Source organism: Poecilia reticulata, chromosome 16 (assembly GCF_904066995.2).
Source record: "Poecilia reticulata chromosome 16, P_reticulata-male-v2, whole genome shotgun sequence".
In the NCBI taxonomy this organism is placed as follows: domain Eukaryota; kingdom Metazoa; phylum Chordata; class Actinopteri; order Cyprinodontiformes; family Poeciliidae; genus Poecilia; species Poecilia reticulata.
Window position 1 is genome coordinate 25,747,700 of NC_088845.1, and position 27,410 is coordinate 25,775,109.

The 27,410-nt window shown below is 42.4% G+C and overlaps 2 protein-coding genes across 2 annotated transcripts; both read left to right on the top strand.

The window, feature by feature from the left end:
• The first annotated feature begins 163 nt into the window (after positions 1 to 163).
• zhx1 (zinc fingers and homeoboxes 1) lies at positions 164 to 21,820 on the top strand. Its single transcript, XM_008432026.3, has 8 exons — positions 164 to 1,222; positions 4,367 to 4,668; positions 5,194 to 5,681; positions 12,507 to 12,728; positions 12,819 to 13,034; positions 13,691 to 13,855; positions 14,071 to 15,318; positions 16,426 to 21,820. The coding sequence occupies exons 2-8, from the start codon at positions 4,470 to 4,472 to the stop codon at positions 16,711 to 16,713; spliced, it is 2,826 nt and encodes a 941-aa protein (XP_008430248.1). The 5' UTR covers positions 164 to 1,222; positions 4,367 to 4,469; the 3' UTR covers positions 16,714 to 21,820.
• Positions 21,821 to 21,988: 168 nt separating this feature from the next.
• Positions 21,989 to 26,519, top strand: LOC145547650 (fucolectin-3-like). The gene is made up of 5 exons (XM_081597429.1): positions 21,989 to 24,167; positions 24,397 to 24,429; positions 24,517 to 24,805; positions 25,583 to 25,728; positions 25,974 to 26,519. The coding sequence occupies exons 1-5, from the start codon at positions 24,134 to 24,136 to the stop codon at positions 26,318 to 26,320; spliced, it is 849 nt and encodes a 282-aa protein (XP_081453555.1). The 5' UTR covers positions 21,989 to 24,133; the 3' UTR covers positions 26,321 to 26,519.
• The last annotated feature ends 891 nt before the right edge of the window (positions 26,520 to 27,410 follow it).

Here is a 27,410-nt window from a genome sequence, read left to right on the forward strand (position 1 = left end):
ACTTCTAGCTCCAAAACAGCTTCCCTGTTGAGCTCCAAATTCCCCCACAGAATGGTGCTGCCACCACTATGTTCAGCATAGTTTAGCCAAAAAGTTAAATATCGGTTTCAACAGATCACATCATCCTCAAAGCCTCAGAGAAAAGGAGGCAGAATAGAAATGCACGCCACACTTTTCAGATTTCCATATTTGTAAACGCTTATAAAAGTTTTTTTTTTCTTCCTTCCACTGCACAACTATGTTGTACATTGTGTTTGTGCGTCACGCTAAATATTTCTAAAATACCTAAGGTTCGGTTGCCAAAATGAGAAAAAGTTCAAGGGTTGTGAATACTTTTGCGAAGCACAGTATACTAACTTTAGTGTACACTTTGTTTTTTTTTTAAAAAAAGTCCTATTAAACAGACCGAGGCAGCCAGCCTAATGTAATGAAAAGCAGCAGCCAGGAGGATCACCTTGGCTGAAACTAGCAGCGTGTCCTTAAGTAGCTTCTCATATTCCCCCTCGCAGGTCATTTAAGGACATTTTGGCACCCAGCCGAATCGGAAACGAACGCGTTTACGACCCTTTGCGCTGATTGTCCATCACCCAGCCCCCTCTCCGAGCCCACTGTGACTGCCTTATTCTGAAATACGGTCCGTATTTGCATTAAAGTGGGCATTTTTTCCATTAACTGCTAACATTTTTAAGATCCCCCGAAAGTCGCCGCGGAATGACGTCAAGACGTATTACATTGAATGATGACGCTGTTTGATCATTAAAAAAAAAAAAAATCAGCCGTTAAAATATTTGAGAAATAGGTCATCAAAAAACAAAGCACCGGGCGGCCCTTTTTATGAACAGCTAAGACGAGCCGTCTTGTGGCCGCGTGAACTTTTATGAGGAGCCGCTTTCTGGTGGGAGATAACCTGCTCGGACCAGCAGAGAGATGTCCGGTGTTTCCAGCATCAGCAGAGGAGGGCTGTAGCCGTTAAAGCGGTCCGTCTGTCTCGGCTGGCTGTATTTTTTTTTATTTTTTTTTTGTGGGAGATCCAGCTGCTTTAATAACTCACGTAGACGCCGCAGCCGCCCCGGCCGGGCTGAATGCTTAGCCCGAGGAGAAAGCAACACCGACGGATACCGACAGGGAGCACCTGGAGGCTGCTCTGCCGAGACCCAGGAAATCACTCCTCGCTTCGCCTCTACAGCCTGGTAGCAACACAGTGCACATTACTGTAGTTCTTGTAAGTTTACCGCCAGACCTCATAATGACCGGCCCGGCTAACACGGGCTAGTTGGCCCGCCGCATTAAAACGCTCCTGTGTAGCTGAAAAACAGCCTTTCTTGTTGTCTTTGTAACATATGGTAATGCTTTATTGTTACTTTAATAATAACAAATGAGCTAGCTGACACCTCCACATTTTCGAGGTGCTGGTGTTAAAACCTCACAGTGGTAGCAGAGCAGTGTGAACACGCAGTAGTTATATATTTATAACCAGTGATACATTTTAACGCAATTAAGTGATAAAAATGTGTCCCAAAGCACTTTACTGTGTGTTTATAAAGGTTTTGGTTTTACACATTGGTCATGTGGATGAAGCAGTGAAGGGGGTCTGCAGTATTTCTCCCAACAGCCTCGTAAACAAATATCTTTGGTTATTACTTAAGCTATACCACACTAGCCTGAACTGTAAATATAAAACAATTGAATTTTGTAAAAAAAAAAAAAAAAAGTTGACTATTTTGTTGCCTTTTCATGAAGTGAAAATCGTATATTATAAAGATTTTTTTACACAAGGTTTCAAGACTTTGTGTCTGATGTTTTTTCTCACATGTAGCGAAAAACCAATATTCAGTAGAAATGTGCCGATCAGGTTTTTTCATACCGATACCGATCACATAATTATTTTTTATTTTTTTAAATCATAAACACTACTGGTTACATTATGTGGAAAAAGGAACCATGAATTCACCTTAATTTAGACAAAAACTTGTTTTTAATAACTTTTTCCAAGAAGAAAACTAAACAAAACAGGCATTGTGCAAATTGTACTGCTATCGGTAATACTATCTTTAACAGACTGATAACATATGAAGGCTCTGAAGAGGCTAAATAATGCAAAGAGCCAAAATAAAACCTCCCAACATTGCCAAAAAAATTCAAGTATAAAACTTGACATTCAAAGGCAAATACAGGTTCCATTGCAATAAACAATCCTGAGTTACTGAATGAAAACTTCCTGATAGCATGGCGGCTAGCTGATTACTGCTGATTGGCTGTTTCTGACTGAGCGGAGTAATTATGCAGAGCAGGGAGGAGGCAGAGGAGATCGATTATTTTTTACAGATTATCTGTCTCATGTTGGGACAGTGAAAGTTTTAATAGGTATGTAAAATGTATTTTTTTTAGGTTAGATGCTGCAGCTTTAAACAGAGGTTTGGTGTGAGAGTCACTACCAGGTGGAGCAGAAGCGGCGCTCCGTCTGTGAAATATTACTACCTGTAGCGTGTAGCAGCGGTTCAACAGCGAGAACAGAACCAGCGTCTTACGTCGCAGCTCAAAGACTTAAATAATTTTGTGGGTTATTTGTTTAGCTTTCTGACCGTCATGCTAATCCGGGTGAGTGTTTGTAGCTGTGCGCTGCTTTACCTGCTATCTGATCCTCCATATGTCTTTTTTACTGCAGTGAGTCTCGATGTAGCCAAACTCCGTCAAGTATGGCATTGTTTTTATGTCGTATTAGCTTCGTTGTGTTGATGTATATTGACGTGCTTCAGTTTTCCGCCGCAACACGCAAACTTCCCCATTCACTTAGTGCGTTATAGTTCCACATCGCTTAGGATTTGTTGCTGCGCGTTTGCGCAGTGTGAAGGAAAGAGGAGACCAGCTGCACATGCAGGCTGCGAAATGAGATGCAGGTGATCGGTATCGGCAACAAGAGCCAATGATCGCCGATCACCGATCATGCACTTTTTCACAAAAATCGGCCGATTATGATCGGTGACCGATCGATCGGCACACCTCTAACAGTGTCTCAGAAAATTAGAATATAACATTACAAGATCAATAGAAAATGGTATATTAAAAAGAAAATTCTAAAGTATGTTAATTTCTATTCACTCAGTATTGGGCCTCTTTTTACATAAATTACTGCATCCATGCTGTGTGGAGTGGATGAAATCAGCCCTGTGGATCTCCTGAGGTTTGATGGAAGCCCAGATTACATCCAGCTGCCTTCAGGTCATCTGCATCTCTTGGATCTGGTGTCTCTCTCTTGACAATAACCTTTTAGATTCTTTACGTGGTTCAAGTCAGACCAGTGTGCTGGCCAATCAGTCACAGTGACACCACGCTCATTAAACCGGTTTTTGGTAGCCTGACTGTGGAAACTTCACACTCGACCTCAAGCGACGTGAATTCTGTGCGACTCCAGTCTTCCCACAGACTCTGGCACCTTGATTTCCAAACAAAATGCAAACTTCATTTCCAAATGAAAATAATGCTTTAGATCACAGAGCAACAGTCGAGTTATTTTCTCCTTAGCCCAGGTAAAAGACTGCTGACCCTGTCTCTGGTCCAGAAGTGGCTCTTGCTGTGATGCCAGCCTTAGTTTGCTCCTATGAAGCTACCCTATTTTCTTGAATGGATTTTTTTGACTGTCCTGCAGTTACCCTTCCACTCAACTTTCTGTGAATATGCTTGGATAACAGCACTTTGTGAACAACCAGCTTCTTCTGTTTCTTACCCTCTGTCATTGACGGTCTTCTGGACAGCTTCCAAGTCAGCAGTCGTCCCCATTATTGTGTTTCCTAAAAAATATTGAACTTCATATATTTTTTAGATGTACCTTTAGATGCTACTTAAAGCACAGCTTTGACGCTTTAAACGCAGGCGTGAAAATCAGGTTTTCCGTGCAAAGAAATAACTTAAACCTAATAATATGAAGACGTATTAGTTTTGATGGCCTACTCAGTTTTCCTGTACGCTTTCCAGCATGTCAGAGGCTGAAATGCAAGTTTAGTCAGTGCAGATTTATGGCCAGTTGGCTGGACGCTCTTCATCTTGGCCAATGGTTCATGTCTGCTGCCAACCTGTGCAGTTTATTTATTTGCGATTTCCTTTTTGGTACGTTTCTGTCACGACGCAGTTCTGAAATGTCATTCATAATAGTACTTAGACAGTGTTAAAAAAGAAAATCTTCCATTTGAGTTGGTGAAACCTGCATAAAACCTTGAAACACCTACTATGTTACACTCACATCCACTCCCACACAGTTTCCAAGCCGTTGCAGGAAATTAAGGAATCAAGAATTTGATTACTGAATCCCGGTGAGGGGAGGCGTGTATACGACCTTAAGATGTTCCCTTTATTTGTGTTTTCCATTCAGAGAAACGGGATTCCAAGAATCCAGCTCATCAACTCACTGACCTGCAATATGTGAACCTGGACAGCTCGGCCGCAACACAAGTACGAGTCAGTCTGAATCGAAGATGTCGAGCCGCCGGAAGTCCACCACGCCCTGCATGGTGCTGCCTTCGGACGTGGTGGAGCAGGAAGCCGTAGAGGAGAAGACGGAGAGAACAAAGGAGGACGAGGCAGGGGATGAGGAGGAAGAGGAGAGGAAGGGGAAGGAGGCGACGGAGGAACTTGGTCAGGCGGTGGTAGTTGTTCCCACTCCACCGGACGCAGGTGAGGTCCTCACAGAACTGAGTGGCTGTGGAACTTTGTTACTCAGACTTAGAGAACTAAGATACGAATGTGAACAGGGTAGAACATGTCAAACGTAAGGCCTGCGGGCCAAATCCGGCCCGCCGTAGATATTTTCTGTGGCACTCTAAACCAGGCGCTTTGAACCTGCGGATCCAGAAATACAGTGCTATACAATTAGTGTTAATAAAAACACTAGTTGTTTTCATGTAACAAATCCAAATAATTATCAATAACAACAACAAAGAATATTTTCTTTTTAAAAAAGTAGCTGTTTTTGTATTTTGGTTGCCTAGTATGAGCTTTTTTTCTATTAAAAATTATTGAAAAATTATGTTCATTCCTTTTGTGTGAAAAAAAGTTTGAGAACTTTATTTGTAAACCTAAAAACATGAAAAGTGCTTTTGACTCATTTTATAATCAAGCCATTTTTTTTAGTAACCTAAGCTAAATAGGCCCCAAATGAAAATACGTGCAGAACATTATTATTATTATTCCCCACTGCAGATGAAGCCAGCGTCTCCAGCGCCGACGACCTCAAAGTCGTCGGCTCCACGCTGAAATCCAGACCGAAAGATTCGCCTGAGAACCCGAGTTGTGATCAGACCGCACAGGAGCCGCAGAGCGACTCGGCTGGGGCAGGAGGAGCAGACTCGGCCGCGGCTTCGGCCATCTCCCTGAGCAAGACCCCGATCATGAGGATGAAGACCAAGTCCGAACCCAAGAGGATCGCCGTTTCCCTCAAATCCTCTGACGAAGGTGCGGGGGAGGCCGTGGGGGGAGGAGGAGGTGGAGGACGAGGAGCAGGAGACGGGGAGTTGGGAGGGGAGCAGGAGCCCATCGAAGCCCCGCTCGGACCGATGACGCCAGTGGAGAAGCTGCTGCACGACTCCATGAAGTTCGGAGGAGGGGGCCTGCTGGTCAGCCCACCGTCAGAGCAGCTGAGAAAATCTTCCATTTTAAACCCCACAGTTCTGCCTGCTGGTCTGGCACAGGTAGAGAAAACCTCAAAGATTTACTGCTTCTTTATTTGAACATGAAGTGTTCACACTGCTTCAAATTTATCACTTCACATCCACAGCTTTCTTTTTACTGGGATTTTTTTTTTGTGAGAGACGTTCTAGTAGAAGACAAATGATATGGTGTTTAGGGCTGAAACAATCACATTAATTGGGATTAATCGATTATTGAAATAATTGGCAACTACTTTAGTAATCAACTAATCGTTAGCTGGAGTGTTCAGACTCAAAAATAGGCAATTTTGCTAAAAAAACAGATTTAATATTGTATTAATTAAGCAAAATTTGTTCAAAAATATACACATTTTGCGTTCAAGATAAAAATATACTTATATTTTACCCAAAACTCCTCAAGTGACCTACACAGTTAGCTTTGCCAAGCTCAAATTCTGTAAAACAAATCTAAGCACCGTTTGTTGTCCAGTTATCAATCAGATATTTAAAGATCATCACTGCACTATGTTGTTAAGTCAAGCAGGAAGAGCCGAGCATTTCACATGGTGATCTTAGAAGTAATTTTTTTTTTAGCTGCAGAAGCATCCTTTGCTACAAATGATCAAGTGTACACTAAATTAATACTGCTATTGAATTTTAAGTAACAAAATATTTATTTTCTTATTTAGAAAAGGAATTTAATTATTTAATCTGAAAAATGTGCAGATTTTTAAAATCCAATTAATTGGTTAATGTCAGAATAATCAATAGATTAATTGATTACTAAAATAACCATTAGTAACAGCTCCAAAACTTGGTTACAATTAGAGATGTGCCGATCAGGTTTGTTCCCCGATACTGATACTGATCACATAATTTTTTTTTTTAATCATAAACACTACCGGTTACATTATGTGGAAAAAGGAACCATGAATTCACCTTAATTTAGACAAAAACTTGTTTTTAATAACTTTTTCCAAGAAGAAAACTAAACAAAACAGGCATTGTGCAAATTGTACTGCTATCGGTAATAAAATCTTTAACAGACTGATAACATATGAAGGCTCTGAAGAGGCTAAATAATGCAAAGAGCCAAAATAAAACCTCTCAACATTGCCAAAAAATTCAAGTATAAAACTTAACATTCATAGGCAAATACAGGTTCCATTGCAATAAACAATCCTGAGTTACTGAATGAAAACTTCCTGATAGCATGGCGGCTAACTGATTATTTCTGATTGGCTGTTTCTGACTGAGCGGAGTAATTATGCAGATCAGGGAGGAGATCAATTATTTTTTAGAGATTATCTGTCTCATGTTAGGACAGTGAAAGTTTTAATAGGTATGTAAAATGTATTTTTTTAGGTTAGATGCTGCAGCTTTAAGCAGAGGTTCGGTGTGAGAGTCACTACCAGGTGGAGCAGAAGCGGCGCTCCGTCTGTGAAATATTACTACCTGTAGCGCGTAGCAGCGGTTCAACAGCGAGAGCAGAACCAGCGTCTTACATCGCAGCTCTAAGACTTAAATAATTTTGCGGGTTATTTGTTTAGCTTTCTGACCGTCATGCTAATCCGGGTGAGTGTTTGTAGCTGTGCGCTGCTTTACCTGCTATCTGATCCTCCATATGTCTTTTTTACTGCAGTGAGCCTTGATGTAGCCAAACTCTGTCAAGTATGGCATTGTTTTTATGTCGTATTAGATTCGTCGTGTTGATGCATTTTGACCTGCTTCAATTTTCCGCCGCAACACGCAAACTTCCCCATTCACTCAGTGCGTTATAGTTCCACATCGATTAGGATTTGTTGCTGTGCGTTTGCGCAATATGAAGGAAAGAGGAGACCAGCTGCACAGGCAGGCTGAGAAATGAGATGCAGGTGATCGGTTTGTGCGATCGGCATCAAGAGACCGTGATCGGCGATCACCGATCATACAATTTTTCACGGAAATCGGCCGATCGATTGGCACACCTCTATTAAATACAGTTAGTGTGTGCAGTTTAGTGAGATTTAGTGAGCAGCCAGCCATTCAGGACCAGCCAGCGACTCAGGAACAGCCAGCGACTCAGGACCAGCCAGCCATTCAGGACCAGCCAGCCATTCAGGACCAGCCAGCCATTCAGGACCAGCCATCCATTCAGGACCAGCCAGCCATTCAGGACCAGCCAGCCATTCAGGACCAGCCAGCGACTCAGGAACAGCCAGCGACTCAGGAACAGCCAGCGACTCAGGAACAGCCAGCGACTCAGGACCAGCCAGCCATTCAGGACCAGCCAGCGGCTCAGGACCAGCCAGCGACTCAGGAACAGCCAGCGACTCAGGAACAGCCAGCGACTCAGGACCAGCCAGCCATTCAGGACCAGCCAGCCATTCAGGACCAGCCAGCGACTCAGGAACAGCCAGCGACTCAGGAACAGCCAGCGACTCAGGACCAGCCAGCCGTTCAGGAACAGCCAGCGACTCAGGAACAGCCAGCGACTCAGGAACAGCCATCCATTCCGGACTAGCCAGCCATTCAGGACCAGCCAGCGACTCAGGAACAACCAGCGACTCAGGAACAGCCAGCGACTCAGGAACAGTCAGCGACTCAGGACCAGCCAGCCATTCGAGACCAGCCAGCGGCTCAGGACCAGCCAGCGACTCAGGAACAGCCAGCGACTCAGGAACAGTCAGCGACTCAGGACCAGCCAGCCATTCAGGACCAGCCAGCCATTCAGGACCAGCCAGCGACTCAGGAACAGCCAGCGACTCAGGAACAGTCAGCGACTCAGGACCAGCCAGCCGTTCAGGAACAGCCAGCGACTCAGGAACAGCCAGCGACTCAGGAACAGCCATCCATTCCGGACTAGCCAGCCATTCAGGACCAGCCAGCGACTCAGGAACAACCAGCCATTCAGGACCAGTCAGCCATTCTGGACCAGCTATCCATTCAGGACCAGCCAGTCATTCAGGACTAGCCAGCCTTTCAGGACCAGCCAGCCATTCAGGAACAGCCAGCGACTCAGGACCAGCCAGCCATTCAGGACCAGCCAGCAATTCAGGAACAGCCAGCCACTCGGGAACAGTCAGCGACTCAGGACCAGCCAGCCATTCAAGAACAGCCATCAACTCAGGAACAGCCAGCTACTCAGGAACAGCCAGCGACTCAGGAACAGCCATCCATTCCGGACTAGCCAGCCATTCAGGACCAGTCAGCGACTCAGGAACAGCCAGCCATTCAGGACCAGTCAGCGACTCAGGAACAGCCAGCCATTCAGGACCAGCCAGCCATTCTGGACCAGCTATCCATTCAGGACCAGCCAGTCATTCAGGACCAGCCAGCCATTCAAGACCAGCCAGCCATTCAGGAACAGCCAGCGACTCAGGAACAGCCAGCCATTCAGGACCAGCCATCCATTCCTGACCAGCCAGCCATTCAGGACCAGCCAGCGACTCAGGAACAGCCAGCCATTCAGGACCAGCCAGCGACTCAGGACCAGCCAGCCATTCAGGAACAGCCAGCCATTCAGGAACAGCCAGCCATTCAGGAACAGCCAGCCATTCAGGAACAGCCAGCGACTCAGGACCAGCCAGCAACTCAGGAACAGCCAGCCATTCAAGACCAGCCAGCGACTCAGGAACAGCCAGTGACTCAGCAACAGCCAGCGGCTCAGGACCAGCCAGCGAATCATGAACAGTCAGCGACTCAGGAACAGCCAGCGACTCAGGAACAGCCAACCATTCAGGACCAGCCAGTGACTCAGGACCAGCCAGTGACTCAGGACCAGCCAGTGAATCACGAACAGCCAGCGACTCAGGAACAGCCAGCGACTCAGGAACAGCCAGCGACTCAGGAACAGCCAGCGACTCGGGAACAGCCAGGGACTCAGGAATAGCCAGCCATTCAGGAACAGCCAGCCATTCAGGAACAGCCCGTGACTCAGGAACAGCCAGCCATTCAGGACCAGCCAGCCATTCACTACCAGCCAGCGACTCAGGACCACCCAGCCATTCAGGACCAGCCAGCCATTCAGGAACAGCCGGTCTTTAAAGTGGTATATACCCAGTTACCTAGTTTTCTCAGAGCTGAACCTTGTCCCCGGTTGCCCTCCTCTCCTGGTTCTCTTATCTTTGACTTAAGCAGAGCATTTTTCTGCCACAAAACCATGTTCTGCCTGTTTAATGTCTCAAGACCTGAATGTCCTCAGGAGTCATTCAGGCTCCTGAGGACGTTCAGTCCTTCATGAAGATTTTCCTGCTCTCCAGATTCCTCATCCATGATCCTCTGTGCGGTCTTCAAATCTACCAGAATCTCCTGGAGTTTTCCTCTGAGAGATTGTTGAGCGGTTTCTATAAGACGCCCCTCATCTCTCGTATTTTCGTATTTGCGCTCCATGTCATCAAGTTCTGCACGAACCGACACGTACTCCGCATGGAGTTCTCTGTTTCGACTTGCCGCCATATCGTATTTTGCTTGCAGGTTTGTTTCCCAGCAAGCATTTTCACTCGACTTGGAGCGCTCATCGAAGACATTCCACAATGTTTTAATTCGCAATTTTCCTTCTCCAGTCTGTCCATGCCGTCATCAACAAATGTTTCTTTAAAAATGCTGGCAAGCTCACCCATCACATCTTCGTCTCTACCTTCAGAAATTTTTTTCCGTTGGTTGCTCTAAAGTCCAAGGATGTGAAATTGAGTTTTGGTCCTCTGACATGTAGATCAAATGAGTTGCTCTGTGGAACTTGGTATTAAAGGGTGATGTATCACAGTCATCAGTGATGTCATAGTGCATGAGCGACATCACTGGTTCATCAAAGCCACTAAAAGCCTGTTGTGTGTGGGTGTGTATTCTGTATTTGATGCATTGTGGGAACCATTTTCCTGGCACATACTACATTGTGGGAACTCACTGCTCCTAAAGAAGAAATTCTGTTTTGGGATTAGGGGTAAGGTTTAGGTCCAAGGTGTGAATTAAGTTTTGGTTGGGGTTAGGCTGTAGAAATGAATGGAAGTCAATGGAAAGTCTCCACAAAGACAGCAAAACAAACGTGTGGGTGTGCGTGTGTGTACCAGGTTGTCATATCCTTATGGGAACCTATTTCTGTCTACAATGTGGGGTTATTGCACATTGTGGGGACATTTTCTTGGTCCCCAAGAGGGAAATTGTTGTTTTTGGGTTAGTGGTTAGGTCTGTGATGGTTAGGTTTATGGTAAAGGTTAAGGTAGGGGTTAGGTATGTAATGGTTAGGGATATGATTAGGATTATGGTAAGGGCTAGGCTGTAGTTAATGGAAGTCAATGCGAAGTCCCCACAAGTGATGAAAACACGACTGTGTGTGTGTGCATGTGTGTATCCTGTTGTGAAAGTTGTAGAGATGTTTAAAGCATCTGGAAACACTGTAATGTGACCAAAACATGGCTGGCCACCTAAACTGACTACATATGGGTATGAATACGTTAGGACAGTGGTTCTTAACCTTTTTTGAGGTACCGAACCCCCCCAGTTGCATATGCGCATTCACCGAACCCTTCTTATTCCACTTATTCCACTGCTATCGGTAGTACTATCTTTAACAGACTGAAAACATATGGAGGCTCTGAAGTGGCTAAATAATGCAAAGAGTCCAAATAAAACTTCTCAACATTGCCAAAAAATTCAAGTATAAAATTTAACATTCATAGGCAAATACAGGATCCATTACAATAGACAGTCCTGAGTTACTGAGTGAAAACTTCCTGATAGCATGGCGGCTAACTAAGCTTATTACTGCTAGTTCTGATGAACTGTTTCTGACTGAGCGGAGTAATTATGCAGAACAAATAATCTTACAGATCGATTATTTTTTCAGAGATTATCTGTCATGTTTAGGATAGCGAAAGTTTTAATAGGTATGTAAAATTTATTTTTTTAGGTTAGATGCTGCAGCTTTAAGCAGAGGTTCGGTGTGAGAGTCACTACCAGGTGGAGCAGAAGCAGCACTCCGTCTGTGAAATATTACTACCTGTAGCGCGTAGCAGCGGTTCAACAGCGAGAGCAGAACCAGCGTGGTACATCGCAGCTCGAAGACTTAAATAATTTTGCGGGTTATTTGTTTAGCTTTCTGACCGTCATGCTAATCCGGGTGAGTGTTTGTAGCTGTGCGCTGCTTTACCTGTTATCTGATCCTCCATATGTCTTTTTTACTGCAGTGAGCCTCGATGTAGCCAAACTCCGTCAAGTATGGCATTGTTTTTATGCCATATTAGATTCGTTGTGTTGATGCATTTTGACCTGCTTCACCCCGAGGTAATTTTCCGCCGCAACACGCAAACTTTCCCATTCACTTAGTGCGTTATAGTTCCACATTGCTTAGGATTTGTTGCTGCGTGTTTGCACAGTGTGAAGGAAAGAGGAGACCAGCTGCACATGCAGGCTGTGAAATGAGATGCAGGTGATCGGTTTGTGTGATCGGCAACAAGAGACTGTGATCGCCGATCACCAATCATACACTTTTTCACGGAAATCGGCCGATTATGATCGGTGGACGATCGATCGGCACACCTCTAGTTACAATTAGTATTTGTGTTTTGTTTCATATTGGAAACGTTTCATACAATCCTGATAAAATCCGCTAAAGTTTGTGGTTGTAACATGACAAAATGTGGAAAAACTAGTAAGCTTATGAATATTTGTGCAGTGCTCTGTTGTAGGGAGATGTGTTGCATGCCACCAGTACCCCTTTGCAGAACTAAAAACTCACTTTGAGCCTTGGGAAAAGGACAGATAATTCACAGCTGAGTCGGTGTCCTGTTCAGGGACGACACCTTTAGCTCACACCTTTGATACTGAATAGCAAGCATCTGCAGCAGCTGCTGTGTTTAACGGTGTTCGCTCTCTCTGCCGCCATGCCAGGTGCTTTCAGCGTTCCAGGCCCAGCAGAGTGCAGCAGCAGCCGCAGCAGCGGCCGTCTCTCAGTCCCAGCTGCTGATTCCTCTGAGCAGCATCCCCTCCTACAGTGCAGCTATGGATTCCAACCCTCTTCTGATCAACACTTACAGGAAGTTTCCTTACCCCTCCCTGGCAGAAATAAGCAGTCTGGCATCACAGACACAGTTCACAGAAGAGCAGATCAAGGTAAAAGATCACACTGTTTTTCATAATCAAGTGTTTTTTTTGTTTTTTTTCCTGTCTTGCTTCAACTAGAGACACTCAATGTGTGCGCAGGTGTGGTTCTCGGCCCAGCGTCTGAAGCACGGCGTCAGCTGGACTCCAGAGGAAGTGGAGGAGGCCAGGAGGAAGCAGTTTAACGGGACCGTGCACACAGTGCCTCAAACCATCACCGTCATCCCCGCGCACCAGCTGTCCGCTGCGGCAAACGGCCTGCAGTCCATCCTGCAGACCTGTCAGATTGTGGGCCAACCTGGCCTTGTGTTTACACAGGTAGGCAAAGAAAGAATGTTCCGCATTTCAATGAGGGACTCTGGATTTCAAGCTTGCTGTGTGAACAATGTCTCAGCTGGACTGAGTTTGAGCTTAAAAAGACATACCTGGAGAGTTGCCTGGAAGATAGTGCCATGCATGTTTGAGGAATCCTGACCGCCTCCTTGGAGCTTCACTTTCCCAGTTTCCAAGCTTGCGCCTTTCAGAGTAGCCCTCCCCCACTCAGTTTCTTCAGACTAGCCAGCAGCAATTAGCATTAGCACCAAGTGGAACTGCACATCTCCTTCCTGAGCTTATCACACGAGCTACTTTTCAGTGAAACGCTGGTAAAAACGTTGTTAAAGGTTTAACAGAGGAGACATGTTGTGATGACTTCTTGAAAGTGGAGTTTCAGAAAGAGCAGGAGTTTTTAAAGACACATATACATAGAACATTTTTATAACACAAGGTATTGTAGTTACTTGATTTTGCTATAAAATGGCACTGTGCGATATGGAAACAGATAGTATCTCCCTTTGATACATGCTCCTTTCACAATTATGCACTATTTCTGATGGTGTGTGACATTAAATCCTGCTAAAACATGTTTGATGTTGTAAAGTTGTAAAACATGCATGAGAATCAGACACAGTGATCTCTGTATTTGTTTACCACAGGTTGGTCCAGGTGGGAATCTTCCAGTGACTAGTCCAATCACGCTGACTGTGGCAGGTTTGCCCAGTCAGTCTCAGAGCTCCAGCAGAGTTTCCTGTCAGTCCACGCCGACAAACAGTGAGCTAAAACGGGCTACCACAGTCCAGCCTCCCTCTCTGTCTCCCCAGGTTGGGACACCTTTCACATCTGGATGCGCTTGCTGTTTTAGTAGCAGGTTTAGGATTTTCACCATCTAATTACACTGGTGTTTCTTAAACGTTGCACTAATGCCTTGTTTAGAATTTACATCATTTGCCTTTTTCCTGTTTGCTACCTTATTGTGTGAAATGACGCAACAGGAGCGCTGTGTTGATGGCTAACTTTTTCCCCCTCCCTCTCCAAGGAGAACTCAGCCCTCAGTGCTGACTCGTTCAGTCTGAGACCTAAGAAATCCAAAGAGCAGCTGGCGGAGCTGAAAGCCAGCTACCTGAAGAACCACTTCGCCTCGGACGCAGAGATCGCCCGGCTGATGAAGCTCACCAATCTGACGAAGGGCGAGATCAAAAAGTGGTTCAGCGACACACGCTACAACCAGCGCAACTCCAAGAACAGCCACGTGATTGTTTTCCACGACGGAGGTGGGCGAGGGGGGAGCAGCTCAAGCAGCGCTGCCAACACCCCCATAGTCATCGACTCGAGCGACGAGACCCCCGCGTCCCCTCACCCTCCGAGCACTTCCCCTGTGAAGGAGAAGGAAAAAGAGAAAGAGACCCGAGTCAAGACTTGGAACCCCTTCCCAGACTTCACTTTGCAGAAGTTTAAGGAGAAGACTCCCGAGCAGCTGGTGGTGCTGGAGGAGAGCTTCGAGAAGAGCAGCATGCCGTCGGACGAAGAACTGAGTCGTCTGAGGACAGAAACCAAACTGACTCGGAGGGAGATCGACGCCTGGTTCAACGAGAGGCGGAAAGTCCCCGCCGCGAGTACGCCCTCGCCGGAGTCGTCCGAGGGAGGGAAGATCGAAACGGATAACTCGAAGATAGAGGAAACGGGGGAACTAGGAGGATCAAGCAACTCTCCTCCATCTGCCTCCTCGTCTCGAAAGGGGAGTCAGACTCCTCCAGGTGGCCGCAGCAAGCAGCTGTCCGGTGGCGGCTGCAGCAAGAAAGACCTTAAAGAGAAAAGCAAAAAGACTCCAGAGCAGCTCCACATTCTAAAAAGTGCCTTTGTGCGGACGCAGTGGCCCACGCCGGAGGAGTACGACCAGCTGGCGGAGGAGAGCGGCCTTCCCCGCCATTACATCGTCAGCTGGTTCGGGGACTCTCGGTACTCCTGGAAAAACGGGAACCTGAAGTGGTTCTTCCAGTACCAAAGTGGCAACGTCGAGGGACCAAGCGAAGGAGGCGGCAGCGGCAAAACGGGGGGCGGCGGTCGGAAAAGGCGTGGTCGGAACCGCGGCTGGGGGCGGTCCAAAACCAGGAAGCAGCCAAAGAGGTCCTCCTCCTCTTCCAGCGCAGATGTCAAAATATCCCCGCCGTCGAAGAAATTCAAGACCGGGCGGGAAATCCTGAAGGAGTACTACCTGAAGCACCACTTCCTCAGCGAGCAAGACCTGGATGAGCTGGTCACCAAGACCAACATGAGCTATGAACAGGTGGGCGACGGAGATTTTTAAAGAAAATACCCAGAAACTAAATGCATAAATAGGGTGTCAAAATGGGGTATGGGTTTTTTTTTGTTGTTTTTTGGGGGGTTTTTTCATTATGTCGCTTTAATTATTAGTAATAAATGTTCAAAACTCTATACACACTATATATGTGGTTAAATAATAATAAGCTGAAATAACCCATAGTTGGTTAGAGCACCATTCCCTTCCTGATTCAAATACTGGCCAACAAAAACTTGTTAAACTAGTGCTTAACTACGCAAAAACAGGATACAACACGTTAAAGAGACAATTCTGCTTTTTTCACATTTTGTCATTCACGACAAAATCTGGCTGATTGATACCGCCTTATCACACCTAGCTTTAGCTAACAAGGACTTTGTTCAGCTGACGAAACGGCAACAAATTCGGTAAACTCCCGCAAAGTAGAAAATGTTTGATCTTTTTTGCAGTATTGAGCTGCATCCAGTGAAAATAAACCTGTTCAGGTATTTTAAATGGCTAAATTCTACTTAACATGGACCGCAGTCTGGCTAACTCTTGGCCTTGAGCTGCTCAGGGAGTATCTTCAGTTCTTTATAAACGTATTGTAATTGGACATATTTCTACAACAGACAACTATTATAGATAATAGCCTAGTAGAACCTCTCTTCAATTAGAACTATCTTTAATATTAGTAATGACCTTTTTGCTGTTAGCTAGCAGTGCACGAGCTTGTCTTGGCTCAACTCTAATCGTTTTGGGTAGTTTTCCGTTATATTGAGTAACAGCTGAAGTGGGTGAGGTAATTATGGGGCCCCAAAGTTCAAAAAGTAGTGCGACGTGATCTCTATGTCACATAAACTGAACACAACCCAATAACGGAGAACATTCTACGGTCTGCCATTTTCTTTACAAATGTGCTGTTTTGACTTTTTAAAAATTATGAGCCATAATATTTTAAGGGAGTTGCTCTTGTGACCGTCAGTCTTCTGACGTTGCATTTTCATTCCGGCAGTATGAGATGTCACGCAGCCGGTCTAAATGAAATAAAATATGTTGCACTCGTTCCATGTCTTATTTGACATTTTAAGCTGTGTCTCTGTCTGTGAAAAGGTGAGGGAGTGGTTTGCTGAGGTCCAGCGGCGCTTGGACTTGGGGTTAGATCCCTTCCTGGAACCTGGGGCTGCAGGGAGAACGGGCGGGGACAAAGCAGCACGGGACGACGAGGAGGAGACGCACGGAGGGAGATTGGAGAACACCGAGGAGCCGGCGGGCGCAGGAGCGGGAGACGAGGAGGACGATGAAGACGACGAGGAGGACGACGGCGACGAAACGGACGACAGCGAGGTTTGGGAGCCGTCACGTAGCGTCAGGAAAAGCTTGTCCCTTTCCGAAGACTAAAGACTGACATTGACATTTGGCCTGAAAATTGACTTGAGTTAGGCCGATACCGGTCAGTTAGATAAATTAAGTTTTATTTGTGTCCTTGTTTGTTTGCCACTAACGTGCATGAACAAGAACTATTTCACTGTCAAATCAAGTCCACATGAGACTAATAATACACCAATTATTAGCTTTAGCTCAATCTTTGAAGGAACGGTTTAGATCAAGCTCAAACTTTGACAGATGTCATAAAGCAGCTGCTGCAAAATTAACTTTAGAAGAAAAAAAAAGTGTTAAAACTGAGCTGAGAATGAAAACTCCCACTATATATCATTCAGAAATAACAGATAAAAGCAAAAACTAGCTGGCTAGGAAACCTGGTATGTGTAGTGGAAAGCACATGGAAAAATCTATCTTCTTCAGAATTGTGAAGGTAGTCAATTCATCAGCTACAATTATCTGTGTTTGATCTCTGATAATCAAGTTTAAAGACTGACAGATAACCATGAATTTTTACGTTGAAGCTCACACTTCCTGCTTTCCGAAACTGACAACAATTTCGTCACGCCGACGTTAAAGCGCGTTAGATTTAAAGTTAAGTCTGAGTTGCATCAAAATGCGACATTAGGACTAAATCGTGAGTCTTAAATGCAGGATTCGTTGTGGATATTTATTCTGGCGCCTGAAATTCATTGAAAAAGGCTGTTTGGTTTTGTGCTTCACCAGGAGTTGCGATGACATTTTAGTCCGAGGCTGAGGCTTCACTTGGCAATAAAACGAGTAGCCAGACGCTGCATGAATGCAAATGCTAAAACGCTTTTAAATAGTACGGAATGTTTTCCCTTTATACCGCCTTACCGCTTCATCGATATTATTATTACGAGTTTTTAACTGAACATCTGCAAATTTGAACGTCGGAGACGCCACTGAATGTGTGTGAATTGAACTGCTGATGACGTTTTTTAACTTTTTCCTTTCTTTTTTTCCACTTTTTGATAAAAAAAAATATATATATATATGTCTTGTGCTTTTTTGACCCTTTTTTAAAAAGAGATTCTTAGATTCAAACAGTAAACATGCTGTGCCAAAGCTGAAAGTGGTGCCTCCCATGCAAGACGGCAATTTGTGGCAGGAGATACTGGAGATCAAAGCAAAGCCCACTGTGAGGTTTAAATCTAGTGAAATCAGACAAAGAAAGATCATGTCACTATTCTAATAAGAACGAAGTGACTGACTCGCGATGTGTGGATCTTTGTGTCCTGACCCATACTGTAAGAAGAAACTGTTTAACAGTATTTGAAATTATAATCTGAACCCATTCTGCACTGAACCCCCCCAACCCCCCAACCTAAAGCACTTAAACTCATCTTTAAAAGTTTGCACTTTTTCCACTTGATTAGGCACCTTAAGTCTCACATTATACCATGAAATGGCTCTGCGAGACCAACCCTGTTTTTTATGACTAACCAGTATTTTGCCTTTTATATTCCTTCTGTTTTCACACATGAAGGGATATAATCAGTGTATTGATTTTTCTATTTATATACCACGTGTTTTAAAGAGCTAGACATTTGTAACTGCTCGAAAAGAAAAGAACAATCATTGCACCATTTTTTCTGCACTAAAAATAATGTTGTATCATTAGCCCTACGTTTTGATAACCTGCCGATTTGACGAAGCCTAAAAGTTGTTTTTGTTGACTGTCTCGCTTTAAATGATGGGAGCTTGTTTTGTTATTGCTCCTTTCGCCCCTTGATAACTCCTTATGCCTTTTTATCGAGTCTTTTTTGTCAGACCCATGACTAGACTCATGATGTGCACGTCCCAGCAGCGTTCTGTTGAGTTCCCTGTTGTCGCAGACTGACACGCTGGGGGACCAGAAACCAAAAGACTGAAAAACTGCTCCAGTAAACAAAGAGGACGGTCTCAGTTGTGATGAAGAAGCAGGACGGCCTCCTCTTTTCTGTGGAAAATCTACCAAACGACGCCCCTGTTTACTGCTTTAAAAAGAAACGGTACGACGATCTAAAAAGCTGTCCCAACTACTGTTCTTCGGTGACTCCGATGACTAAACCTTTGTGCCTACATGGCTCCTACACTTGTTTGAACTCGAGTTCATGAACTCTTCAATGTGAAAATTAAAAAAAAAAAAAAAAAACCTTCTTAAACACGTTTTCTTCAGTCTAAATAATGTTCAAACTCTGTTTTTCTCCGACATTAGAAGATGACCGGAACCTGAAACGGATTTCAGAAAGTCCGCTTTTTACGTCTTTTAACGAAGCTACTTGTATTTTGTCGCCAGGCACTTGTCACAGCCAGACATGGAAACGTTCAGTTTCCCTCACGGCGTTTATATGATCACGTTTTTGAACAGACTTTTGACTGTTGGCTGTAATTTATCTTGATTTTAGGAACTGACAGAGAGCTGACTTTATGCATTTTGTCGTTCAGTGACAAGTGCCTGTCCATGAAATGAATAACCTGTAATGTTGAAGTGTACTTTTGTCATATGTTGCATGCGATAGTCAGAACAAACATCTCATGTTGTACATACGAAATGTGAGGTTGGTGGACTTGGGACAGTCTGATCAGGGCTAAGCTGCTTTTGTGTTTTTAATAATGCCTGATACATTTTTCTTATCAGACTTCAACAATGAGTTAATTGTCATGATCATGACTCTAGAGATATTTGTTTAATATTACAGTTAACTCCTTTGATGAAAACATAAAAAGGTACCTTTCCACTGTGTTACCCTGAACCATTTCCTCTAAGTACTTCCAGTATTTTCCAGGAACCTTTTAGATATCCTCTGTCTTTTTCTTGAGTGTGTTTCCAGTGATGAGTTCAAAAGCATTGTGTTGATGTAAATGAAGCCTGTAGCCAGCAAGTGTTAATTTGTTACCATATATAAAGAGGGAATACTTGTTATTGTTTTCAAGCAACATTCAAACTCAATCGCTGACTCAGATTTGTTCATCTGTGGATGCAGATACTCACCCACAGCAGCCGCAGAGGCAAAAATGGAAGAAAGAAATTGTGACATTTAGCTCAATTCGAAAATACTTTATGAATCCAAAAGCGAAATATTGTTTGTTTGTTTGTTTGTTTGTTTTTTAAATAACACAACTATCCAAGTTTTTGCAAAGTCATTACAGATGGTGATGACTGCTGTCAGTAAAGATCTCTTGTAGAGAACTGTATCCTGGAGAACAGAGTCAGGTTGTTTAGCTTTTTAAAGTCCCTGGCTCTGCTGGTGTAGCAACTGATGCTGCTACACCAGCAGACGTTGGCATCAAAGATTGCATTCTTTACAAACCTATAAAGTAAAGTCCTTGAACAGATTCCTGTTTCTCTATAAATCCACAGGCCTCCCCGTGTTTTGTTCACATTTCAAGATGAGATGATTGTTACCACACCAGGCCACAAAGTGGTCCACCAGCTCTCTGTACTCAGCTTCTTGTCCATTTCTGATCCACCTGGTAATGGCAGCATTGTCTAAGTATTTCTGCAGATGACAGGAGTCTGACTTGTACTGGAAAGATTAGCTTACAGAGTAAAAAGAGTGGTGTGAGGACCGTTCCCTGTGGCACTCCTGTGCTGCTGATCAACTGGTCAGACATTTCACTCTTCAGTCTCACACCGATTCCAACCCAGGGGTTTATTCTGCTGCCTTTACTTCTAAGCATTTCTTCCAAAGTTGTTACATTCTGAAACAGAAGTAAAATCAAAGCCAATAGACATTCGTAATATGCTAAAATTATTTCAATTCTAAATAAGCAATGCAAACATGGTGCAGCAGAACTTCCCAGGTTTAATTTTACCTAACATTATGAACTCTGTAAGCCATTTAAACTTTACTAAAACATGTTTTTGAGTTGCTCTCTCTTAACCCAAATATCCACACTTGATTTAATTAATATTCCCTTTAAGCTGATTTTATCAATGCATTTGAATATACGGCTTGGTTTTAATGTTTGCAAGCAAAAATAGAAATTATTCCTCATGTATCAGTTAGTATTACCAGCAAATATTCACTTTCAATTTGAATATACAGACAAAACAGCATTTTCTTTCCCCAGTCCAGATGATATGGATAAAGCAATATCTTCATGAGAACAGAATCAGCTAAGGCGTTAGCGCTCTGCCAGCTGCAGGATCCAGCTGGATTCTCAGATATCGCTATGGAGACGACCAAAATAAAAACACAGCTTTCTCCTTATTTACAGACGTACGCGCTCTGTGCTGGTGTACTTGCTGCTGTGAATCATTTCGTTAGCCAGGGGGCGTAAAGAGGAAGAAGGCAGCCGTTTTCCAGCAGTCTACAACCCGCCGTCCGTCTCCATGCTTGATGCATTATGTGACTGGACTGTAATTGGTTCTGAATACATACAAAAAGAAGCGCTGCCTCTCTACCAGTGTTATGGAGTAGATTTCTACTCTGGTAATGTGATTCCATCCTGGTTCCCTCAGTGCAAACGGCAGAGGTAAAAGGTTCCTGCGGTGAGAATATGCTATGAATTACAGTTTACAGCAGAACAATCTCTGTACTTGGAGCTGCCACGTGTCATGTCAGCAGACGCCTGGTACCGTTTCAGAAGTGTTTGACTCTCTAGACGTTCATGCAGACAGAGAGTGGTTTAGTCTACAGGTTAGGCCTCCTGCTCCCAGGTCTCCAGCCTTCACCTTTTTACTGTGTGCTATTTCCTTTTCATAATAATGTGTCCCGAATGGCCGTGTCCGCTTCTGTAAATACAAAAAAATATTGTCGTCACATCGCTTATAGACATTCAGTGAATAGATGTTGAACAGACTGATTCCTGCAACATTTGGTCTGTCCGGGTGCCATATTTGTTCACCGCGTTGTGATTCTGTCCCCGGCCCTCATCATGTATCCCTGTTAACTTTGTGCTGATGGTCTAAGAGCGAACATTGTGATCTGAACCGTTTACCTGCTGTGTCATATCTGTACCCTTTACTGTACTTCTGCTGTAGTCCTCACCTGTTTTATTTAGACGGCTAGATGGTGGAACGATCCTCACAGCAATCGGTCATCTTTAGACGAACCCCGGGTCCATCCTGTCAGAGGGTCAACAATGTACAAAGTAAAATGTCTTTTTAAAACCATTTTTAGTGCTGCTTTGTTTTTTACTGTTTGCTCTTTAACGTTTTCATAGTTTGCTTTTAAACCTTCACATACCTTTTGTTTCTTTTCAATAATTCAGTTCATTTGTGTTTATTTGTGATTCACCAGTTCACAACAAATGTTATTTCATTTCACTTTGTGTAAAATAATACTATCTATATACAGAAATATATCAAATCAAACAGTGAATCCTAAACTTATTAGTCTAGTTGAGACTCTGGCCGGATCATTACAAAACATTAATATTACTTCAAATCAAAAAACCATATGTTGGTAAGTAAAGATAAATAACTGATCAGTTCTACTAATGCAATTTATTCAGGCTATTGGGGGAAATTAAATGCTATATAAAGAGGCCATTTTGTTTTTATTTAGTCTTTTACTTTGCATAAACTTTCATATTGAATAACCAATCAATATTATAGAGAAAAATATGAGTTGCTGAACTTGTTTTTAGGAGAAAACTCCTTTTGGACATTTTTCTCATGTGTACCATTAGCACAGAAATGATCACTGTATATTTTTAACAGTGATGTTAAAAATAAAACATTTAATTAACAGATGTGGATGGATGGATGAATTAAAATCTTTTGAATACAGTTATGAATACATTTGGACTTAAGTGTAATGTCTTGTTAAATACACAACTTGACCTTAATTGTCACCATTATCATCTGGAAGAAATTCAACAACCTGGAAATCTGATCTAGAATTAGACATGTCCTCCGGCTCCCTCTAGTGGTTGTTTTATCGTTCAGCTCATAACTGGTTTCTGCTTCAAGCTCCACAGATGCGCTTTATAAATTAATATTCTGTATTACAGCCTTCACAATAAAATCTCCTTCTGAGCTTTGATACCCATGAATCCACTTATATTTATATTTAAAAAATGACTGCCATAATGAAGCATTTATAACTTGGGTTCAGTTCTTTAAAGTGCTCTTTGATCAAATTAAATACCATTAACCTGCTGTCACTCATATTTCCCCATATCTGTCTATAAAGTGGATCTGTCTAAATGTGGGGGCTGCACAGTGATGCAGTTTGTAGCAGCAAGAAGGTCCTGGGTTCAATTCCCAGTATCGGGTCTTTCTGCATGGAGTTTGCATGTTCTCCTTGTGCATGCGTGGGTTCTCTCTGGGTACTCCGGCTTCCTCCCACCATCCAAAAACATGACTGTCAGGTTGATTGATTGATTGCGTGCGTTCATCCTGTCCCTCTCTGTATTGCTCTGCGATAGACCTGTCCATGGTGTACCCCGCCTCTTGTGTAAGATCATGTTTAATGTTTAGATTGATCTAAAAGTAATAACTCAGAAACAGGAAGAACAGAGGAGAGAATGAAACCTTTTATTCATGAAACCCCTTCTGCAAAACACAAAGTATTTGCATCTCTTGACACAATAACAAAACGAACACAGTGCCACATTTCTTATTAATTTTGGGAGCTGATGGAAATAAGATGCAAAAGTTTGTATTTGACTGAACTTTGGAACATCTTTACATTTCTATTATGAGCATCAGCTTGGAGCGAAGACCAGGTTGGTGTGGTCATCATTACCCAAACCTGAGTAATTTTTTGTTTTGATGAAGGAGAAGGCATCTGCTATTTTTTTTAAATCTAAGTATATTAGAATATTTTCATAAGCTGAAACATTTAAGTGAGACAAACAAGGTTTCTTGATGCAGCCTTCTGGACTCTGATTTCCTACCTGAAGATCTTTGCTGCTTGTCCTCTCCAATTTCCTCTTTTTCCTGTACAATAAAGGCCAGAATATGCGTGTACAACTGTCCTGTGTGTAAATGTATTTGCTGTATTCCCTATCTCTTGTGTTATTTAATGGATTCTCTTTGCAAGTCCGAATGTTTTTTTTAAAGTAATAGATCATTTATTTTATGATTCTTATTTATTATTGCATTTTAGAGTTGACACGTCTCACTTTGTCCCACACAAGCACTCTCTGTTCCAGTTATACAATCTAATGCAAATTAGATACAAAAACAAACATCAGTAACCATGGACTAGAATATGTTATACAGTTGTGTATTTTGAAACCCTCCATTGTAAAGGAAGAGAAATATATTAAAATTCAGGTGGAAACATGAAACTGGATCTTATCTACATGAGCTTAGAGAGAGAAACATCCTGATAGAGGAGAGAAGCTACATCAACCCAAACTGACTCTTATTTTACTTATTTGTAGAGGAGGAGGAATCAGGGAGCATCCTCTGGTCTGAGCAGTTTAGTCAACTTTAGTTAAGAAAAAGTCATTTTAGCTTGTTTGTTCTCCAAAGATGCTGTGGATTCTGTTCTTCATCTGTCTGAGTGGTAAGCTGCTCGTTTACTTTATAGTTTGATGTTTTACAAATATTAAAAAAGCTCTAAAAGCTTAGTTTTGCTGTCAATGCCCTACTTTATCACACAGCAAAAATAATGTCACACTTCATATGTTCAATGACAGGGTTGAAAGCTGAGTATTAATAACTATTCAATCTGAAAATGGCTCTGACATTTTCCACTATAAAAACTTAATTTTTTTCCCCTCATTCTTCTGCAGGAAGGCTGTGTGCACATGGTGACAAAAGTACCAGTAGGTCAAATGTTTTTTTTCTTTGATATCTGTTTAATGTTTAACTTTTCATGTTACTTTTCTGTAATTTGAAAGTTTCATCCACAGAAAACTGCAACACACCAAACATAAAGCTGACTGACAAGAAAGTATATCAGTCTACAACCTTTAAAGGGTTTCTAACAGAGTACCGTACTGACAGAGTCTTTGATGGGGATCGATCAACATGTTCTTGCACCGAATATCTGACTAACTCCTGGTGGACTGTAGACCTGCAGGGTGTTTACAGCATTACGTGTATCTCTATCTACAATTATGACTATTATTGGACTGACATATCAGGTGCCAAGATCTACATCGGGAACTCTCGTCAGAACAATGGGACCAACAACAAGCTGTAAGAGTCTCATGTTACCTTAAGTTGATTTATTTTACAATTTAGACTTTTTCATGTACTTCATCCAGTGCAATCATTCTTTTTCTGATCTTCAAAATACATATTTAATCATTTGGTTGTTATGCTCCAAATAGCCAGGAGGTGATAATTAGCAATGAGAATAAAGTTGATTAAAAGATTTATTGGTTCCCATTAAATTTATTCGTCTGTTGTCAATCAACTAACATCTCACTTGAATTCAAACACCACTTCAGATGGACAAACCCTAAAATAGTTCATGGAAAACCTGCACGAGGCAGTCAATTCCCTGCAGAATACATGCAATCTAAACCCAAGATAACGCTACTAGCAGGATTGAGTCTCAGATATTTATGACTGAAATATCTGACTGCTTATCTTCAGGAAAGTGACCCGAAAACAAAAACATGGGACCTACAAACAAAAAAAAGAAAAACAGTCCACCTTCACATACTGTATACTAAGGAGAAACAAACACAATCAAATAGCTGGGCAAACTAACAAAAAGAATAAAAAAAACATCTAAGGACAGCAGAGAGCAGTATTTCCACTGTATTTCCGTTACAAATACTGTGTGAAATAAGTCAATACTCAGTCAAGGACAATAATCTGGTGTAGCCATGCAGCGGTGAATAACCATACGCCCTTACATTGAGATAAATGTGAATTTACATCTAATGTCCAGTTTCCATTTCATTGCTATTGAAGAGTTTATTTTGTCATGTCAGCAATGGGTTTCATTTTCTCTCTCTTATCCAGGGTTCAAAACATCACAAACTTTGAAAAAGGCCACATCAATGTCTATGAGTTTTCTCCATCAGTGTCGGGGCGATACGTCACTGTGATCAGACCAGAAACAAATTATATGGCTCTGTGTCACGTGAACATTACTGGAACAAAAATGGGTACGTGATCCATGTTCATTAACTCCCACCATGAAAACTATATAATATGTTGTAATAATTCTAGCTTTCAGAGGAACGGCCAAGCTGTTGACTAATTCAGATATATTGAGTTACTATATCATTTAAATGTTGCTGCATAACAACCTTTTTTGTGTCACCAGTGTTGTGGAATGTTAGGATTCAATGTTGTCTTTTTATCATAAATCACTGGATTTGCTTGACTTTAATTAATTTTCTTTTTTAAGCTTCTCCTTTTCTACTGATTGACCAAAACAAGAACTGGGAAGAAGCTCTGAACTACTGCAGAGATAACCACAGAGACCTGGCCTCCATTTTGGATGAACAGATGCAGACCTTTGCTGAGCTGGAGGCTGAGAAAGCCAACAGTCCCTTCGTATGGATCGGACTTCACTACGCCTTCTCTCTCCAATACTGGTTCTGGGTTGATGACAGTGCTGTAGAGTTTAAACACTGGGGTCAGGACGAACCAAAAGAAAACTGTGACACCAGTGGAGCTATGCAGAAAGACGGAGACCGTTTGTGGTTTAGCAAGTCTGAACATAAGTTTAATTTTATCTGTGCTGTAAACTAAGAGCTGTGACGTCTGAGTTACCATGGCTTTACTTTCAGTGTATCATACAAAAAAAATAACATCTTGTGTTGTTGCACCACTTAGTGTGTTTGTTTTTCTGTATTGTTCTATATTGTAGACCTTTTTCTCTAATCTCTGACATTTTTGCCATCTATGTAAATTTGACTAATAAATTTAGGAAGACCCTGGATAAACTAAATATGTTCTCATCCCTGGTAGATTTATTTACCTTCTGGCTGGAATGAAAAGTATGGGGGTTTTTTTTAGCTTCATATCATGTTAGAAAGTTATTCCCTCATCAGAATCATACCTGGAGTGTTTCTTTGATTCATTCATTTATGTTTGAGGAATGGATGATTATTCCACTGGTCAGCGTGCGTAGGTGTTTGCTCCTGCAATAGACCAACTATTTCCTCATAGGTTCTGGTAGGGCCCCAAATGCTGCTTTGTATATTTGTGAAAGAACAGTGTCGGAATACCTTAATATTATATTAATACTATGTGTCATGTTCAGCAACAAGCCAGAGCCAAAAAACTTTTTAGAATTTTCTTCCAGACAAACTAATTAAGTAAATAATGCTCCTGCATGCAGATAATGTTAGCTATTCAAATCAAAGGCCATTAAGCTGCTTCATCCAAGTATTTTAATACTTAATTTATTTCAAACAGGTTTTTAAAAACAAGCAAACAGTAGTATAGAGAGAACATGTGCATACATAACCAAGAACAAAATCATGTGTTTACTGCTATTTAGGAAGAAGTGAATGCTTTTTTAGTCCTACCCCTTATCTCAATTTAATTAAATATATTTCTTACTGACTCAATAATTATCAAAATTTGTAATTAAAATTATGTTATAATATTCATGTGATTGTTCAATATACAGAGCTAAAAAACCAACAAATAAATCATATTACATAGACAAAATTGCTACAAACTAACTCATAAGACAAAACAATCTGTAGACAATAATAGTGGTAATAATGACAACTGTAAATAACCAGACATACATAATCAGAATAATTAGCAACTCCTTGCCAATGTACATCTATAAATTTTTGTTTTGTTATATAACGAATAAAATAAAAAA

Coding starts and splice junctions, on each gene's coding strand:
- zhx1 (XM_008432026.3), top strand. CDS start 4,470: ATGTCGAGCCGCCGGAAGTCCACCACGCCCTGCATGGTGCTGCCTTCG. Junction 4,669..5,193: donor TCCCACTCCACCGGACGCAG/GTGAGGTCCTCA, acceptor TCCCCACTGCAG/ATGAAGCCAGCGTCTCCAGC. Junction 15,319..16,425: donor CCAACATGAGCTATGAACAG/GTGGGCGACGGA, acceptor GTCTGTGAAAAG/GTGAGGGAGTGGTTTGCTGA.
- LOC145547650 (XM_081597429.1), top strand. CDS start 24,134: ATGCTGTGGATTCTGTTCTTCATCTGTCTGAGTG. Junction 24,430..24,516: donor ACATGGTGACAAAAGTACCA/GTAGGTCAAATG, acceptor TTTCATCCACAG/AAAACTGCAACACACCAAAC. Junction 24,806..25,582: donor AATGGGACCAACAACAAGCT/GTAAGAGTCTCA, acceptor TCTCTTATCCAG/GGTTCAAAACATCACAAACT.